The sequence below is a fragment of the Meleagris gallopavo genome, chromosome 2, assembly GCF_000146605.3.
Source record: "Meleagris gallopavo isolate NT-WF06-2002-E0010 breed Aviagen turkey brand Nicholas breeding stock chromosome 2, Turkey_5.1, whole genome shotgun sequence".
Lineage (NCBI taxonomy): Eukaryota > Metazoa > Chordata > Aves > Galliformes > Phasianidae > Meleagris > Meleagris gallopavo.
The window spans coordinates 76,648,005-76,666,006 of record NC_015012.2 but is presented as its reverse complement, the minus strand read 5'-3'; the positions used below and the strand labels follow the sequence as shown (position 1 = coordinate 76,666,006).

At 41.1% G+C, this 18,002-nt stretch overlaps 1 protein-coding gene across 1 annotated transcript; it reads left to right on the top strand.

Moving 5' to 3' along the window:
• The first annotated feature begins 3,815 nt into the window (after positions 1-3,815).
• PRSS35 (serine protease 35) lies at positions 3,816-9,739 on the top strand. The gene has a single exon (XM_010707670.3). It carries the CDS (start codon positions 3,851-3,853, stop codon positions 5,090-5,092), a length of 1,242 nt encoding a protein of 413 aa, XP_010705972.1. The 5' UTR covers positions 3,816-3,850; the 3' UTR covers positions 5,093-9,739.
• Positions 9,740-18,002: the final 8,263 nt, after the last annotated feature.

Genomic DNA, 18,002 nt, shown 5'->3' with positions numbered 1-18,002 from the left:
CCCCCCCCTTTTTTTGGATGTGATTTCGTAAGTCCACATGAGCTTTCCAATATTCTTGCCAACTTCATTCTTCTTATTGCCACTGAAGCAGCTTAAATCTTGTAAAAAAGCCAAACAGGAGTCACTGTGTGGTTGTTGTGTGGGTTGTTTGTTTGTTTTTCCATAAGTCAGATAGAGGATGAAATCAGTGTGGTGCTGGCTCTATAGAGCAAGAACCTCCATAGAAGTGGAGAGGGCAGCGGTGGGCAGGGTTAGGGTGATGCTTCCTTCCAGGGATTTCCAAAATCTGCTTTCTCTTTTCCTGTGTCAAAGGAGAACTGTCAATTCCAAGACCATTTCGAGAGTAAGGCCAAAAGCAGTTAAAGAGCTGGTTAGTGCTGCAGCTTCTTCTATTTTATGGTCTGAAATCTGCATGTAAATTTAGGCATGTGCTGACTTTCCTACAATACAATGGCTCAGGCTGCTCAGGCTGCTCTAAACAGACCATAATATAGCACTGGGAGGCAGCTGGGCACAACTTTTCTGGTGCCTGCGCTATACTAAAAGGCAGATTCTGTTTCTGGTAGCCTAAAGAGAAGCATTTTGGAATACAATCTGCTGGAGTAAGATAGGTTGTGCTGACAAAATGGTTAAAGATGTTCCCTCATGCCAGCAGCCTGTACTGGGCTATAACAACTGCCCACTTTGCCTGTGCTTGATGCTGGCTTCGCTTAAGAAGTAGAGTTCAGTTTAGTAAACAGAGCCCAAGTATTTGGCTGTAAATGACAATGATGAGAATTTTCATCAAGCTCCTTGGCTTGGACTTCATCCAGTTCTACTGAAGTGTAGTTGTCCAGTCGGTTCATCACAAACAAGTGGTTCATTATAATTGATGGAAATCTTGGCTTCCAAGACTCTTTGTAAGTAGTGAGCGCTTGAGTATAGTGTTTCAAACAGGAGGCTCTGATGCATCTATTCAGGGTTGCATGGTTTGTTTTTTTTTTTTCCTTCTTTTTAAAGAGTGGCTGAAGAGAGGCAGAGCACTCCACCCATTTGCTTGCAGAATGCCTCCATGCAAACCAAAGTTCCTTATAGGTCCAGCTGGGAAGGCCTCCACCATCTCAGTGAGAGGCAACTCAAGACAGGCACCTTTCCATATGAACTAGCAGTTAGTGAATTAACTTTACGTAGTGCTCACAAAATTCAACTACCCAGATCCTGGAGAAGGGCTGAGGAAGGGAAGAGCATTTTAGGGTAAGAGCCAAAAAAAGTCTCTTCTGAAGCCTGATGGAAGAAATTAATTTCTTAAAACCTTGTTTCTCTTAAAAAGCTATATTAGGACACAATAAACTAAAAGCAGCTTTTCCATGTTAGTAAAATGTGATTTATCATCAAATCATGATGGTCTGTGGTTGGCTTAAGATGAGGAAAAGGGGATGACTTTGTCATACAACATGTAGTTAAGCAGTAGAACGCCCTGATACAGAGCTCTGTAGGTATAAATTTTGTGGGGTTCAAGGAAAGACTGGGCAACTTTATGGAAGAGAAATCCATGAAGTAAACTAGAGTTTTACTCACACTGCAGAAACTGCCTCTGGTTTAGAGTTCATGAGGTGCAAATGGCTATAAGCTAAGAGAGTGTGAGAGAGGAGGTACATATTTGGCTTTAAAGTAATGCTGTATGTAAATATTAATGTTTAAATACGTGCATTTCTGCTATACCAATGACCTACAGTGAGATGGCCAAGTGGTATCTCCCTGCACAATCTTGCTACTGGAATGACTCTTCTGGGCTTTCAAAATTTTCAAATATTTTTCAGTATGACTACATACACCCCAGAGCTTAGGCCTGTGAATCACTCTAATCTCCAGATGTCTTGGAAGAGTCCATACATCTCCGAAACCTTAGTTAGTTGCTTTAAAGCCAGGGTAAGCATATATATGGTATTGTAAAATGTGTTTTAAGTATATCCAGGTAAATAAACCCCAGCTCAAAGTCAGTATTCCACGCAGGCTGAGGTGAAAAGCATTAAAAATTATGCTAACACTGCGCTCTGAATTTGGCGTCAGAATCAGCAAGCAGTGTTTGAGCCATAGTGTTTAGTCAGATAAAAAGTGATAGCTGTTGCCTCTCACAGCCAAGTGCTGTGTCAATATGGTGTAGATGCCTAAAATGTTAGGAGTTGTTGATCCGTTGAATTGCTCTTAAAGTGAGACTAACACTTCCCTTCCCCCCCCTTCACCACCCCCCCACGTCACACACATGCTCCTTTCTTTTTCATGCTATATATTTAGCTAGCCTGTAACCAGGTTATTTCACTGTACGGTTTTACTTGTGTTATTCTAAACAAAGCTCAGGAAAATGAAAGTGGTTGTCTTTGTCCTGATTTACACTGCCATTATAATGTAAACCAGAAAGCTTAACCACATACATACCCTTGAATTGCTTGGCTTTTAAAGTTTAATCATAGGTTCTTTCTTCATACACCACTGAGGTTTCCCTGTAATTGAAATGAAGGATATGAGAATGGAGTGCAGTTCCCAATGGTACTGGTCAGTATTTGGTTAATGCCATTGACATCACTGCTGCCAAGAGAGGAAAATGGTCTTTTCAGTAATGTTTTGAGCTCAGAATCAAGAGTTCTGGGTTCATTTTCTGGCTCTGCCACAGACTTCTAACAATTTTACATTCTTTCTGCATGTTTCCCAACTACTGACACTTTCTTGTCTTTTGGAATTGTAGTGTTAGCTCTTTGTGTGGTGTATCACCCCAGCTAGGTGGGGTTTTCCACATGTGACCATAAGACATAGACTGCACAATTTCTCCAGCCTTTGTGGGATCCTGCAGGAAAAAGGCATGTCATGAGTCAGCCAACTTGTCCCTCCTACTTGGCTGGGCATTCCTTTGTGTATATAAACAGGAGTCTCCTGTAGGCCAACCGTCAATGTCTTCTCTCACCTTTCTGCCTTTCCAACCATGGATTTTGAAATTCTATGACTGAGATGCCTATGCAAGGGAAACGAAGGAGGTTTTGGTGGCCCCAGCATGCAGGACACACCACTCAGGAGATGCAGGACACCCCTGCTTCTCAGAGCGGCATTAATAGAAAGTGTCTAAAATGGCACTGTCTGCCTTCTGTAGATGCCAAAATTGTTCCTTTTTTCACTTTCAGAAAACATGAACTTTGGGAAAGAGGTCATTCTAAGTAGGTTCATTGGGAAAACAATTAGAAAAATGCTATTTTCCATAGCATGCAATTTCATAGATCTTAGCTGGATGAGTAGGGCAGAACCATTTTTGGCATTTACATCAAAGACTGTAATTGGTCTGGTTTCCTAAGGGATTTAATCTCATGGGTACAGTCTGTCTATTTATCTCTGTCTGCATGCCAACTTCTGGATGACTTTTAAATATGTCGATAATATTCAACCATGTTCTGCTTATCAGCAGTAGCTTATAATCAGTATAACCAGTAGAGAAGCAGAATCTTAAAAGATAATTCCATTCCTACAGTATAGATAAAACCAGGCTGCTGGCAGAGTGGAATGACTGAGACTACTACTGCTGCTGAGGGAAAAGTAAGTAAAACTCAGCTCTGTCCACCATTAGCTAGCTCTGTCCATTAGGTAGCTCAATATTGATGCTGGCTGACTGGTAGCACCCATCTCATTAGAGACTGTTGGGAACATCAGAGGCAGTGCAGGGAATATTTGCAGACACTTCTATTTTGAGCAGAATGTTAAATTCTGTTCCACTGATGTCAGTCCTAATATTGCATGGTTTTGCTTTTTTAGATGCGAAGATATTTGTGTGTATTTCAACAGTGTGTTTTCAAACTTCTCTGTTTTGTTTCAGAAAAAAACAGACAAGATGGATCATGCGTTACTGCTGTTCATATTTTTCATGCCTGCAGTGGGTCTTGCTAATGGAACAGGAACTGAACAAGATTTTACCTGGCATTTAAAGAAGGTTCCCCAAATTGTGAGTGAAAGAACTTTCTCCCTTGACAGCCCTAAATTTGAAGCAAAACCCAACTTGGAGCTGAACAGCGTATGTGGAATTGAATGTCAAAGGAAATTGCCAGTACCCAGCTTGTCTGACTTGAAGGACTTCTTATCCTATGAGACTATCTTTGAAAATGGCACGCGGACCCTGACTGAAGTGAATGTTCTTGGGCTGACACTTGATCCAGCTGGAAACACAACTGCACATAAGTCTTTGAGAAAGAAGAGGCAGATATATGGAACAGACAGTAGGTTCAGCATCTATGACAAGCGGTTTATGACCAACTTTCCTTTCAACACAGCTGTGAAGATCTCCACTGGCTGCAGTGGCATTCTCATTTCCCCAAAGCATGTGCTCACAGCTGCCCACTGTCTGCATGATGGCAAGGACTATGTTAAGGGCAGCAAAAGGCTGAGAGTGGGTCTGATGAGGACGAAGTCCAGAGGTGATGGCAGGAAACGCAAAGGTGCTAAAAGAAGCAGGAGAGAAGCCCTTGAGGCCCAAGAGGATTCTGAAGTTGCCACAGGACAAAGGCGACGGTCCAGAGGCGGTGGGAGAAAGCAGAGGAGATCTGGGAGGAAGCAGGCGAGCTCAGATGGCATGCCCTCCTTCCAGTGGACCAGAGTGAAGAGTACTCACATCCCAAAAGGCTGGTTTAAGGGTTTCTCAGGAGATATTGCCCTAGATTACGATTATGCTGTTCTTGAGCTCAAGCGACCCCACAAAAGGAAATACATGGAGCTGGGAATCAGCCCTACCATCAAAATGATGCCTGGCAGTATGATCCACTTCTCAGGCTTTGACAATGACCGATCTGGGCAGCTAGTCTACAGATTTTGTAGCATTTCTGATGAGTCCAATGATCTTTTTTATCAGTACTGTGATGCTGAGCCTGGCTCCACTGGGTCTGGTGTTTATCTTCGTCTGAAGGAGCCAAACAAAAGGAAGTGGAAACGCAAGATCATTGCTGTATTTTCGGGCCACCAGTGGGTGGATGTCAATGGGGAACAGCAGGATTACAATGTAGCGGTAAGAATTACTCCTCTCAAATATGCCCAGATTTGCTTCTGGATACACGGCAATGATGAGAATTGCGCACAAGGCTGAAGAGAGTTGACGCTAACTTGCCAAGCACCCATAATATCATAGAGTGAAAATCTGCTGCCAGCGGCTACCGAGAGAACATCATTCCGCATCAGGATGCCTTCGAACAAATAGTGTTATGGTGACTTGAGTGACTCTGGATGGTTGGGAGATGGGTGTCAAACAAAATGTTTTCAGTTGCAATCAACTCCAGGTCTGCACTTGAAATCCCAAGGTATATTTATATTTGTAATTGTGATAAATTCTAATCATTCACATCAGAAAAAAATGGCAACACTTGTTTGTCATTTTTTCCCCCCACGGAAAGGATTAGAACTTCTCAAACTGGTATTATTTAACACCATACATTTTTCCAATGGATTTGCTTTTCTCAGGGTTCTGTTTCAATTCTTCAAATGCAAGTTGCACATACATCCCTTTACTGTATGCGCAGAATGTATGTGTACTGCATGAGACCAAGACTTTTTTTGGCATTTTCTAAAGACCACAGCTCCATGTTGAGAAACAGCAATCTAATTCAAGCTTGTTATTTTGGAAAGCTCTGGTTGCTGGAGGAACGCTCCCATGGAAATCCCACATTTCTTTAGTTGATGACCAGACCTAAAAGACAAATTTTGCTTCATTGCTCAGTAAAAACAACAAAGAGAAATTAATGAGCAGAAGTTTCCATGTTTGGAAGAAGAAGAAACATTAGAACGTAATGTAATGCCTTTGAATATTCTTTGAGAAGCTAGACAAGTCTTAAACATATGGATTTATTTTCTAGTTAGTGTTTGAAAAGCTGTAGCTTTAGTTTCTTTTCAAACATTTAGCTTTCCCATAAGGCAAAGCGGTGGCTGTTGGACAATCGTTTAGAGCTTCACCTCAAAGCCACAGGTGATGGCTTTATATTGGGTGCTAACCATTTTTGCAGACGTTTAAAATTACTTTATAAGAATTCAGCTTCATAGGTAGAATGCTCTGGGTATTAGGCTGGGAGTTGGAAAGCAGTATTTCCTTGCCTTTAGTTTTACGAAGTGGGTAGTTTTAATCATGTCATATTGAGACTCCACCTCAACTTGAGTTTTAGGGTTAAATTAAGAAAAAACCTCCCAACTAAATTATACCACTTTCTGAATGGTGGACAAACTACCCTGTGCTTTATGAGAGATATCATGCTATGTAGCAGCAGTAGTTATCAAATCATGTGGTTCAATGTGTTTGCTGAACCACCCAGTTAATGAAAACACAAAGTGAGCTTGACTTCTACATGCTTTTATACCATGAATCGCCTTTATAAAAATTGGTTGCTGTTGATTGCCATGCAAGCCTTAATCTTGTTGGTTTTTTTTGTTTGTTTGTTTTGTTTTTTTTCGTTTTGTTTTGTGTGTGTGTCAAGATTTTGGAGTGCACAGGGTTGTTATGATGATATGTTAATCTAATAACATAAAAGGATACTGTGTACTTCAGATCACATCCATTGAGTTTAACTACATTCATAATTATTCAACACTGCAATCTTTCATTTTTAAATAAGTTTATAGTGACCAAAATTCTTTTTCTTCCTATGCAGAAGAAAAATTATAACAAGATTTTCAAATATTATTCATTTGTTGGTATATTTGAAATATGCTTTTAACATTTTTCAGTGAAATATGATCCTTTTTAATAACTGACTTCTTCTGTAAATGATTGGAAACATAAAACCTGACACTTTGAATGCGCAGGCGATTTTGTCATATTATTGACAAAGCATAAAAATTTAACGCTTGTTTCCATACCTTAACTATTACAACATTCCACTAATTGGAAATATCTCACTTTAATGGAAAATATTTCTTTCAACTTCTGCCATTTCAGGCAACATTAAACTTGTTTTTTTTTAAGACTTGTGTGATTGTTTGCAAAAAACAAACAAAAAAAACCCTAATAATAATTGTTAAAGTTTAGAAATCTATGTCTAATTAATTTTAAAGTTAATTATGTTTGTCGTTGTTAACATCTGAATTAAGATATATGGTTTCACTGACTAATTTTAAATCCCCTCAGTCCAGTATTTAATGTTCTTGCTCTATGCAGCTGGCCTATAATATTCTACCATAAGGTGGTTCTGCAGTCTTTTTCCTAAGTGCCTTTTTCCGTAGTTATGGTAAGAATTGAGATACCTCATTGTTGATCAATAGAAGTCAGCACGGTTCCGTGGACTTTGATACAACTCCAACCTCACAGAATGGCCTGGGTTGAAAAGGACCTTAAAGATCATCTAGTTTCACTCTCCCTGCTGTGGGCAGGGCTGCCAACCACTGGACCGGGCTGCCCAGAGCCACATCCAGCCTGGCCTTGAATGCCTTCGGGGGTTCATTCTTGATTTGAGTCCAAAACTGATCACAGTAAGGTAACATAGTACATTCCTTGTTTTCTAAAGTATTCTCTAGATCTGCTCATTAGGAAAAGAAATTTCCTAAGGCATTATTTCTTCATTAGTTTGGGAACTGAAGACAAGGTAAGAATGAAAAATATTACCAGTTTTCAGATGGTCTTCTAACAATCATCTGCTCTTGATGTCTCAACCACAATTTGTATCCAGGCTTCTGTATCTGATTGACTGTGCACAGACATGCAAATATATGGGTTTGGAAAGCATGTGCTGTTTTGTCAGGCCAAGCAGACATGAATGGACAAAATGTTAACGCCAGACAATATTTAGATCTGCCACTTACCCTAATAAAGAAGGAAATATTTTGTGTAGGCATTGTCACTGCCTCCCGAATAGTTCATAAATCAAGTATTTATGCACTGGCCAATGCACTGCACACAGCTACAGTCACCCACCACTACAAGTGGCACAAGGACTTCTGAGCTTCAGATATCCTTCAGATAGCATTAGTTGGCATTTTGTTATCTATGAAGAAATGCAGGAGAGGGTGTTCCTAGTGAGCAGTGTAGTGCACAGGAGTCAGGCTGGCTTCCCAGAACAATGTTTGGGACAACTTTTCTTCTGGGAAAAATCTTTTCCCAAAGAATTTTTCCCTCTTTGCAGTACTGGAGTAGGCATCATTTATTTTCCTCAGTATTGATGCTTTTTCATAAGAGCTGATATTTAGCTGTGTTCTTGGCTTTAGGAAAAAACAAACAAACGAACAAAAAGAAACCCATAAATTCAAATAATTTCCTTTTCTTCTAAAGGGCTACTGGCAGTCTGTGAAGTTAACAAACAAGCTTTCCCCAGGCCAACGGCACATCTCATGTTCAAACCATTAACACACCCAGATGAGGTTCTGCAAGGTAATTGTGCACGTGGTTAGTCTGGGGCTCTGAGAAGTGCATGGAAGTCAAGGGGGTTATCTATGATGTGAAAAATTGAGTTTGTATTATCTTACAAAAGGAAAACACAAACTTATTTCTGCTGTATGAGGAATAGAGTGTCTGATGCTTTAAAAATTGCTTAAAGAAACCCCTGGAGTCAGTTTATAACTTACCATCCAAGTTCTGCAGATTTATGAGTCTGCATGAATATGAATCAGCCCAGAATATGGTTGCAGTAAGAAACTAATTCATGTGGGAGAGAGAGGCATGTGGGGCATTCCTCCCAGTCTGCTGATAAGGGACCAGCTTGCAGCAGGCAGCAATGGCTACAGAAAAAGGGAGCAAAACAAGTTGATATTTCAAGAAGGAGGTGGTGTGCTGTGCAAGGAATAAAGAAAGTGTGGAGAGTAACAGATGAAATGGTTGTGAGGTAACAGTGGGACCCACTGGAAGCAGGAGCAGGCAGCTGGGAAAGGCATAGCAGTATAGATTAAGATGTAAAAATCATAAGTCACATAGAAGACTCCTTCCACTACCAAGCCTGAAGCTCTTCTTCCCAGCCTCAAGCCCTAAGGAAAGGGCTGGGAGGACTGAAGCTCTGACAGGGACCACAAGCAGGCAGCAGCTGCCAACCCACATCTACAGACCTTGCCCAAAGTCACAGTAAGTCGGAGTCCTTGGGAAGCAACAGACTCAAAGCCCAAAGGGTCAGAACCTCCCAGCCACAGCGTGTCACCAACAGAGTGGGAATACTTTTCCCTGGGAAGTTGTCCAAATCTGACGTTCTGGTGGGATTTCTGCAAAGGCTGTTCCCTCTTGGAAAAAGAAAACCCAAACTTCAACTGTTGATCCCATTCTTGTTGCATATACTTACAAAGTCTAGCCAATAATTTTTTACAAATACCTTTAGTTTGTTTGGTATCTTTGTAGAAATTTAATCAACTGATTCTAATTGTAAAGCACAGCATATTGCAGATACTTCCATTAATAAATTACTGGACTTGAGAATAAAATGAAAAAATAAAAAATATTATTAGATTGAATGCTTAAATTTGCACAGTATTCTCAAAGGAGTTGACAGCAGGTTTGAGTCCCTGGTTTTCATTTTTCTTGTACCAACATTTGTTCCAAGTATGATATAGTATTTAGGTTAAAAACCCCAAGAGGTGGCTTGTATGATTCCTTAATATTCTTAACTTTATAAAGTGTGGCAGCAAACTAATTGTTTTTATACAATTCTTAGATGCACAAAATGATGGCTCACTTGGGGAAACTAATGCAAACCTTTGGTATATTAAGATGTTATTCAATGCACATACTCCATCAATAAATATTTTCTATTGTTTTTCTTTTCCTCTTTCACGATGCACTTTGTCAGCCACGTTGTCATTGAACCGACTCAGTTCTGTGAATAGCTTTAATAGGTTCTCATTGGATCCTCTTGGTCGCGGCTTCACAAGATACTAATGGATGTCTCTTTAAATTTGCTATGGGAAAATTTTCCCTGCCTACTCCTGTCTTCAAGATAATTACACTGTGAGCAACTTTGATGATTAAAAAAAAAAAAAATGGCTCAGCAAGGAAATGACTCACAGACTATGCCACAACTTATTAATTCTAAAATAAGCAATTAGTTCTGTTTCTGCTGTTAGCAATTGTTATATTTTCTACCTTGGAGAGCTTTTGAAGTAGGCCAAGTCAGAAATATGTAAAATATGACAGTGCTGGCTCTCAGCATTATCTTATCTCTGTGCCCTTGAAGCCAGTGGTGATTTGATCACTGGCAGTAAACGGAGAGGTTTCTGGCGAGAATGAGAGCTGTTTGGGACTATTTCATGGAAAGTTTAGAAATGATTACAGCAGCAATTACCACCACATCCAATTCAAGCAATATTTAACAGGGTTCGACAGGGGCTCCCACGCACCTCTGGAGGTCCATGTACAGGAGAGGAGAAAGGGCAACATGGCAACAAATAGGACCAACAGGTTTTTCACCTGGACCAAGGTCCATGTGTGACTGGGAATGGTACTTAAACCTTCCCATTGCTGAGGCTGTACCATTTGCCACTGCCCTGGAGAATGGCTTCATGCCTGAGAGATGTTTCTCTGTCCCTAACCACGGGTGAAGGGTGTGTCCTCTGCAGGCCCATGGCAGGGTTTTTTTTTTTCTCCTATGGAGGGCAAAATTCAGGACATAGTATGGGTTTCACATTTGCAAGGGCCTAGTGGCATCCTACCCAATACCAGCTCATCCCTAAAATGTTCCGACAGAGCCCAGTTTCTCTTGTGAGTATTTTCTTGACACGGTTCTAATGCCCAGCATCTTTTCCAAGTGTATGACCTGAGCAAACAATAGCATCCACTGAAACCTCAAAGCCACTGAGGAAACTACATCTTAGGTGGGTTACAAATAGCACCCTGATGAGCTGCCCATTCCTCTCACTTGGAGCACATCTTTGAACCTTAACAAGGCTACAGCTAAGAAAGAGGGTCAGATGCACTGCAAAAGCTATACACACATCTGATAAAGATTGTGTTTCTTGGCAGTTATGCATGCACCATATTTATTGTGGTTGCTATGGCTCTGCATTTCCACGTGAAAATGCTGGAAAACAGTGGATGAAACCAAATTGGGCAGTTTTTCAGAGGAATTACTCAGCTGCCCTTTAGCTACAGTTACAGCGCTCTCCAGCCCTTCCCCTCCCATTAATTTCCAACTCTGGATGAATTTCTGGTGTCAACTTCACTTAATCCCAGCTGGAGGGCCTGTCCTGGTGGCACCTCTGTGGCTGCAGACACGGGAGGGTGCAGAAGAGAAAGGTGAAGGTTGTAATCAGCAGCAAAAACCCATAGTACTTTCTGGAATGGGAGAAAATAGGACCTTTGTCTTTCTTACAGTAAAAATCAACGCTTGTTTTTTCCTTTCCTTTGCCTTCTTTTGAATGATTAACTCATTGGCTAACCAGTGCTAATGATTGCAGAGCAGAGAACAAAGCTGCTGACAAATTTAATAAATAAAAAAAAGGAGAGAGAGAATTTAGAGTTACCCCGATGGGATTTATGAGTAATATGAGGGAAAAAATATTTTAAGAGTAATCGCTAAGACAAGAACTGTATTTAATTTAGGTAGAAGATACCAAACATTTCTCCATCCCAGCCTGTCCTCACCAGGCAGGGATCCATTGCGTTGTCTGACTCTTGTTGCTCACCGTGAGTTTGGGCTCAGGTATGGTTTGCTTGAATGGTGGTATAAGCAGAGGCATCTGAGCATGAACACTGGAGTTTTTGTCTCCTCCTTGCTTGGAGAAAAAGAGGCTCAGGGGGATCTCATCAATAAATACCTGAAGGGAAGGTGTATCCAGGGAGGATGTATGAAGTCATTTTTAATAATGGTTGGCTGAAACTGAACTCCTGTTTTGGTAAGCTCCAGTAACCAAATAAACACCACAGCACTTACAGTGGTGAACCTTAGAGGGAAATTGACCCGCTGCACATTATACATATTTATATGTTACAGAGTAATCCACAATAGGCATTTGTGATCTGTAAGAAGGTCTACTCTTTTCAAAAAAGCGAAAAGAAAGCCAATACTCAAAATAAAAACGTGTTTTGTTAGTGTCCAATTTAGATCTCACACTTTACTGCTTGCAAGTTTACCTTCTGCAGGTGTGATCTGTGATCAAGTACTGCAGCTGATGTGACTGAAGGGCTCCATCCTTTGCATCTTCCTGATTGACTTTTTCCTTACCAGCTGGGACTAAATCAAATCTGACCTCTACGCATTCAACAACATGAGGGTAAGCGCTCTGTCTGCAGCCTTAAACAAACCCCAAAGAACAGATGCCACTAATAGCATAATACTCCTTTAAGGGGATAGAGCTGTCCTTACAGGGTCCTGCCTTTGAAAGCAGCTTTAGCATGGCTGGTGTGCTGTACAAACCCAGTGTGCACACACATGCATACACAAGGACCAGCTCCAACCTCCTCCTCTTCAGCTTGGAGGAACTTCAGGAACTGCATTAGTATAAGACAGTTACCACCCAGAGCCATGTTCCTTCCCAGCTCAGGCTTGCACCCTTTTATCTCTTACATTTAACGACAGCAACTTCCCATGCTCTACCCATTCCCACAGAAGCTAACAAAGCAGCTTTTCTCTGTTTTCTTTTGCACTTCTAAAAGCTTACATATAGTCAGCTCCTGACTGTCCCAATGCAGTGTGCAGCATGTTGAAACATTCACGAAGCAGGGCACCAGCTAGACACAAGCAGCAAGAATGGAATTCAATCACCTGACACATCCTCTTCCCCTGGGTCCCCAGTGAACCTCTACTGAATTTCCCTCATTTTTTTGACTGCAAAAATAACAACAATTTGATGCTATTAGTATAATTATCCTAACCAGGCTCTAAATGGCTTGTGCAGCCCCAGGACATGCAGTGGGGAGAGGCAGGTCCTGCTGGGCTGTCTGGGGCTGCTGCTTGCTGGTCTCCACACCCAGCCAGCACCCACACATCTGCTGAGCACACACTGCTGGTAGCTGGTGTGGATGAGGCTTCTCCCAGTCATTGTTCCAGACTGGTGCCAGCACAGTGACACACATCCCCATGCAGCTGAGCAATTTGCCAGTGCTAATCCAGGATTAAGCCTGGAAATCCCACCTGTAGGTGGTGTAGCTATGTTTTATCTGCACTATTTCCCTGTGTTCCGTTTGCAAAACAATCCCAGCTCTATTGAAGGGATAAAGCTTTCCTGTTTCAGAAGCATGTACAATGGCCTACAGGGTAACTGTCATCCATTTATACAGCTCAGCTTGAAGCCCAGCTTTGCAGCAGCAAAGCAGCATGTCCACTATGGGCCCTTCACACAGACTAAACTGGATTCAAAACAGCTCCTTTGCCAACCTGGCCACTTCAGTCCAGGATTTCCAGACCAACCACCTGCAATCTGGTGTTGATGCAAGGTGCTTTCTTTAACATGTAAGAGTGGATCTCCAAAGGAGCAAAGGCAGTACTGCAGGTTTGAGCTGGAGGATTTTGCTTGCTAGCAGAAAGCGTCAGTGAAGCACGTCCGAACACAGGCATCACTGCAGCTCCAGGGCTCTCAGCTCTCTGTACCTCTGCAATTTACATTTGAGAGAAATAGAGACCATTTCATAGAACCAGAGAACTGTTTGAGTTGGACAGGACCCTTAAAGGTCATCTGGTCCAACTGCCCTGCGGCGAACAGGGACACCTACAGCTAGATTAGGTTGCTCAGAGCCCTGTCCAGCCCGACCTTGGATGTCTCCGTGGCCAGGGCATCCATTACCTCTTTTGGCAACCTGACCCTTCTCGTAAAAAACTTCTTTCTTATATTCAGTCTAAATCTCCCCTCTTTTAGTTCAAAACCATTTCCCCTTGTCTTAACACAACAGACCCTACTAAACAGTCTGTCCCCTTCTTCATCATAGCTCCCCCTCAGTATATTCCCCCTTCTAATAGACCATTCTTCAGTATATACTTATCTAAAGGGAGCTGTAGGTTGTGATACGTTAGCAAATTCTTTGAGGTATTTAAAAAAGCTGTTAAAAGCCCAAACAACCCACATCCAGCCCTTACTGGTTGTTGGTTAAAAAAGTAAGCTCTCTGAAAAATGCCCAAACCAGACTAAATGATAGAGTAGAGAATCAATCCTGATGGTCAACGATGAAGCCAAATGTCTAAAGAAGCAAAATATTTCAGCAGACACATAAGCTGCTTTATAACAAAAAAAACTGCCAGGATCTTGAAACCCTACAGAAAACCTGAATGCAAAATACCATGCTGTGGGTAGAGAGAGTAGCACAACACTTCTCTAGAGCAGATTTCACTACGCTAATGACATAGGTGTAAGATATATGCCAGAAGTGCACATGCATTATGATTACTACTTAGAATTTTAAACATTGAAGCAAAAAAAGTGAAACTCTTGCCACCATTATGTAATTTATTTATGTTTGGAAAAGAACCGTATTTTTTGAATGGTGTCTTTGTTCAGAAATTTAAATCAACTCTTGCTCAAAACTTTATGAGCACCATGGTAATAAGATTATGATTTCATCTGCATACGTTGGAGCTTAACATTTTGAAGTAAATTTGAGAGAAATAATAATAATTAAAAAAGCCAGTTGAATGCAATATTAGCCAAATCACGATCTCAACTTCATTTCACGTAAGTTTATGAAATATGAAAACCTCAACGTGTCTGATGTTATATGAACAACAGAAGCTGGTCTGTACCAAGGTTCAGAAGGGATCAGTAGATTCAGAGATGGAGGTGTTCAAGGCCAGATTGGATGGGGCCCTGGGCAACCTGGTCTAGTATTAAATAAGGAGGTTGGTATCCCTGCCTGCGGAGAGGGGTTGGAGCTTGATGATCTTTGGGGTCCCTTTCAACCCAGGCCATTCTATGATTCTATGATTAGATGCTCTAACGCCTGAACTAGTATTTATATAGCATGACAATTTTAATTATATGGCATGGTCTCAATATTACTAACTTCTCCCCATTTTTAACCAAGATTAAGCAGCTTTGCTAGTCTGTTAAACTTGTCTTTAGCTCCTGTTGAAAGTAATCTTTTCTACTCTTAGATTTTTTTTTAATAAAGTCAAATTTGGAGGTTTTGAAACTATAACCCAGCTGGAGGTGACACAGTATTATTCCAGTAAGGAAGAATCACCATATCCTCTTGGATAGAATGATTGGGTACAATTATACACATGCTATAGATACACAAAGCTTAAGTCGTACAACCAACCATAGAAATTATTGTTTTTTTCTACTCCTGAATTAAAGTGGCATTTCACAAAACCCAGTACATTTATACATGTGACAGAAAGTCTACCAGTCCCTGCAGTTGTGGTGGGCAACTCAATTATCTCCAACTCAACTCTGACGGAGTACCTTCTGCTTCCACTGGATCTGCTGTCACTTAGCATTATGAAATTTTTGTTTCCATTGAAGTGGGCCAGTGCTCTGGTAAGGCCTCTGAGAAAGATGGCTACTGTGGGCATCTACAACAGCAAGGTAATCTGACAAAGAGCTTACATCACACTAAATCAGGAGACAGCTGTATATATGGGTCACACTCAACCACGAACACCTGGATGGGAGGGCTTTACTCTGTCATAGCAGAGTAGATTGATCAACCTTTCATAGGTTCATCTACAGAGACAGATGAGAGGTGTGCTATCCTCAATCCTTGCAGTGGATGTTTACCCCCACTCCTCTGAACTTCTCCACTTTTTGAGTGCTGAGTTTCTGCCTCTGCACTACCACCTTTGGTAACTCATGTTTGGCCATTACATCTATAACTGCATTAGAAGATTTCTGTACAAAAGAACAGGCACCAGTCTTTTGCTACCCACATGGTTCTCAGAGTTTAATTAAGGGGAAGGAAAGAGGAGGTGAAGCTTTAGGAGCCAAGATCTAGAACAGAAAAAATACTAGTGCTGGCTGCTTTAAAACACATATAGCTCACTCTTGCCTTCTGTAATTCCATCTCTGAAATTCTTGTTTAGTTCTTTCAGTCCTTTAGTGTCTGCCACTACCCACATTTCTCACAGCACTAGCAATACACAACATGCAGGGAAAGGGTTTTTTTTTAATAAAGTTTCTGAATATTTCAGAAGAGAGATTTGTACATCATCTTTGTGTCACCATCATTATTTCTACCACAGGAAGTTTCGGTCTTTTCTAAGCATCAAGAGTTGGTAGATCTACACTGCTGTTACTGAGACCTTTTTTTTTCCCATGAAGAGTAAGTTATGTAGGCAGGCAGCTCTCATTTTAGTGGGAAAGATGAGAAAGGAGGATCAGGAGCAAAGACCCATACCAGAAAAATAGAACTACGTCAGCTATGGCTAGTGGCTATATCATACACTAGGTCTGTCATCCACCAGTAATATCCTATATTACCAAAGCATCAACTGCATTTGCAAAGCAATTTCCATCTGATTGACCTTTTTAAGGCAAGTCTCTAGCTTTGTCAGTTCTTCTACTAATTCTTAGCAACAGAAGTTTAGGTAGCAGCATGATTTTGCAACCAGTCTGAAATACAGTCTTAGAAGATAACAATTCAGTCCTCAACTTCCAGATTTTCATCTGTTGTCTTGGGGAACCGCAGCTTCACTCCAGGGAAAGTCCACACATCAAGTTACAGCACATTGAAATACATAGCTAAAAAATAATCACAAAAATAGTGAATTATAATGAATGATAAATGGGGAAGCAGTGTGAGAGGCTGCTAACCCCAAGCATTCAAGTAATGAGCCAGGTTGAGGTTTGCTACCACTGTCATTCAAAACTCAGCAAACTGAGTTCATGGGCACCCAGGCCTGGGGAGGAGCTGCACATTTCTCACATCACTAGAGGTTCTGTCTTCACAGGAAACCACCACACTGTCACAGAGCTCATTGGCATGAGGTCTACACAAGACAAGAATGAAGAACAAGGAATGGAGGCACTGTAGAACCTGCTACAGAAAGACATTTACCACATAGTGATGGAGTGTGCCTGGCAAAGGAAGAGCCTCCACAGTGAGGTTTTATCCCTTGAAGCATCTGCGTCCTACAGAAATCACTAGATTTTGTTATAGCTGACATTTATTGGCAACAAACTGCATGCAACTAGTTTTGCATCATTAATTACAACAACATCCAATGAAGTAGTCTGAACACATCTCCTCACATGCAGTGCTCAGTTACGACTGTCCTCGGGAAAAAGGTATAGAATCATAGAATTGCTCAGGTTGAAAAAGACCTGAAAGGCCATTGAGTCCAACCACAATCTAACCAAACTACCCTAACTCCAACAATGCTTCGTTCAAGAAAGCTTCACAACACCATGTGTCAGACCTCCAGGCAACACAGAGCACATAGCAAGGAGCAAAAGGAGCAAAAAACCCACCTGATCAGAGACTTTCTGGATGAACTTGTTTGGGTTTTAGTGCTCAAATAGTGACAAAACCCAGGCATTTACAGGGCAGTCTGACTCTATGGGTTACATGTATTAAACGCCTCTTAAATGATCAACCGAGATAGATCAATAGCAGCAAATAAAAGAAAATGTGATAAAAATAAAAATGAACAATGAAAAAATCTCTTAAGCAGTTATAACACCCTGCTGGTGGAAATTTCTTTGCAATTCAGTTCTAAATTCAGACCTTGCCAAGTTGTTTCAGTGTTCTGTTGTTTGTAACAAAACAGCCTTCACTAGGACTTCATCACTTCATCAAAAGATCTCTTGTTAGTTGTGTACCATCAGAAAGACTTTGGTGCGGCTAAACATTTTCCCTTCCTTTTATCCCGTCACCAGATGAACCTTACAAGCAATTCTTGTAGCATCATAGCTGCGCTAGCTCTCAACAAACTGTTGAATGAAACCTCACAGATAAGAGATCGGGACCAGTAACATAAGCTCTCACAGGTGCAACTACTTCAATATTATTCTAGTTTAGGAGATCACGTCTCTAATGAAAACTTCTGAGGTGTTATGGAGCAAACTACGGAATTCTGTTCTCCCTCTATCAAAAACCTTCCCACAATCCATATTTCCCCGTCAAAGCATATTATTGTGCTCAGCATCTGAATGATCAGGAAAATGGCAACAAG

Coding starts and splice junctions, on each gene's coding strand:
- PRSS35 (XM_010707670.3), top strand. CDS start 3,851: ATGGATCATGCGTTACTGCTGTTCATATTTTTCATGCCTGCAGTGGGT.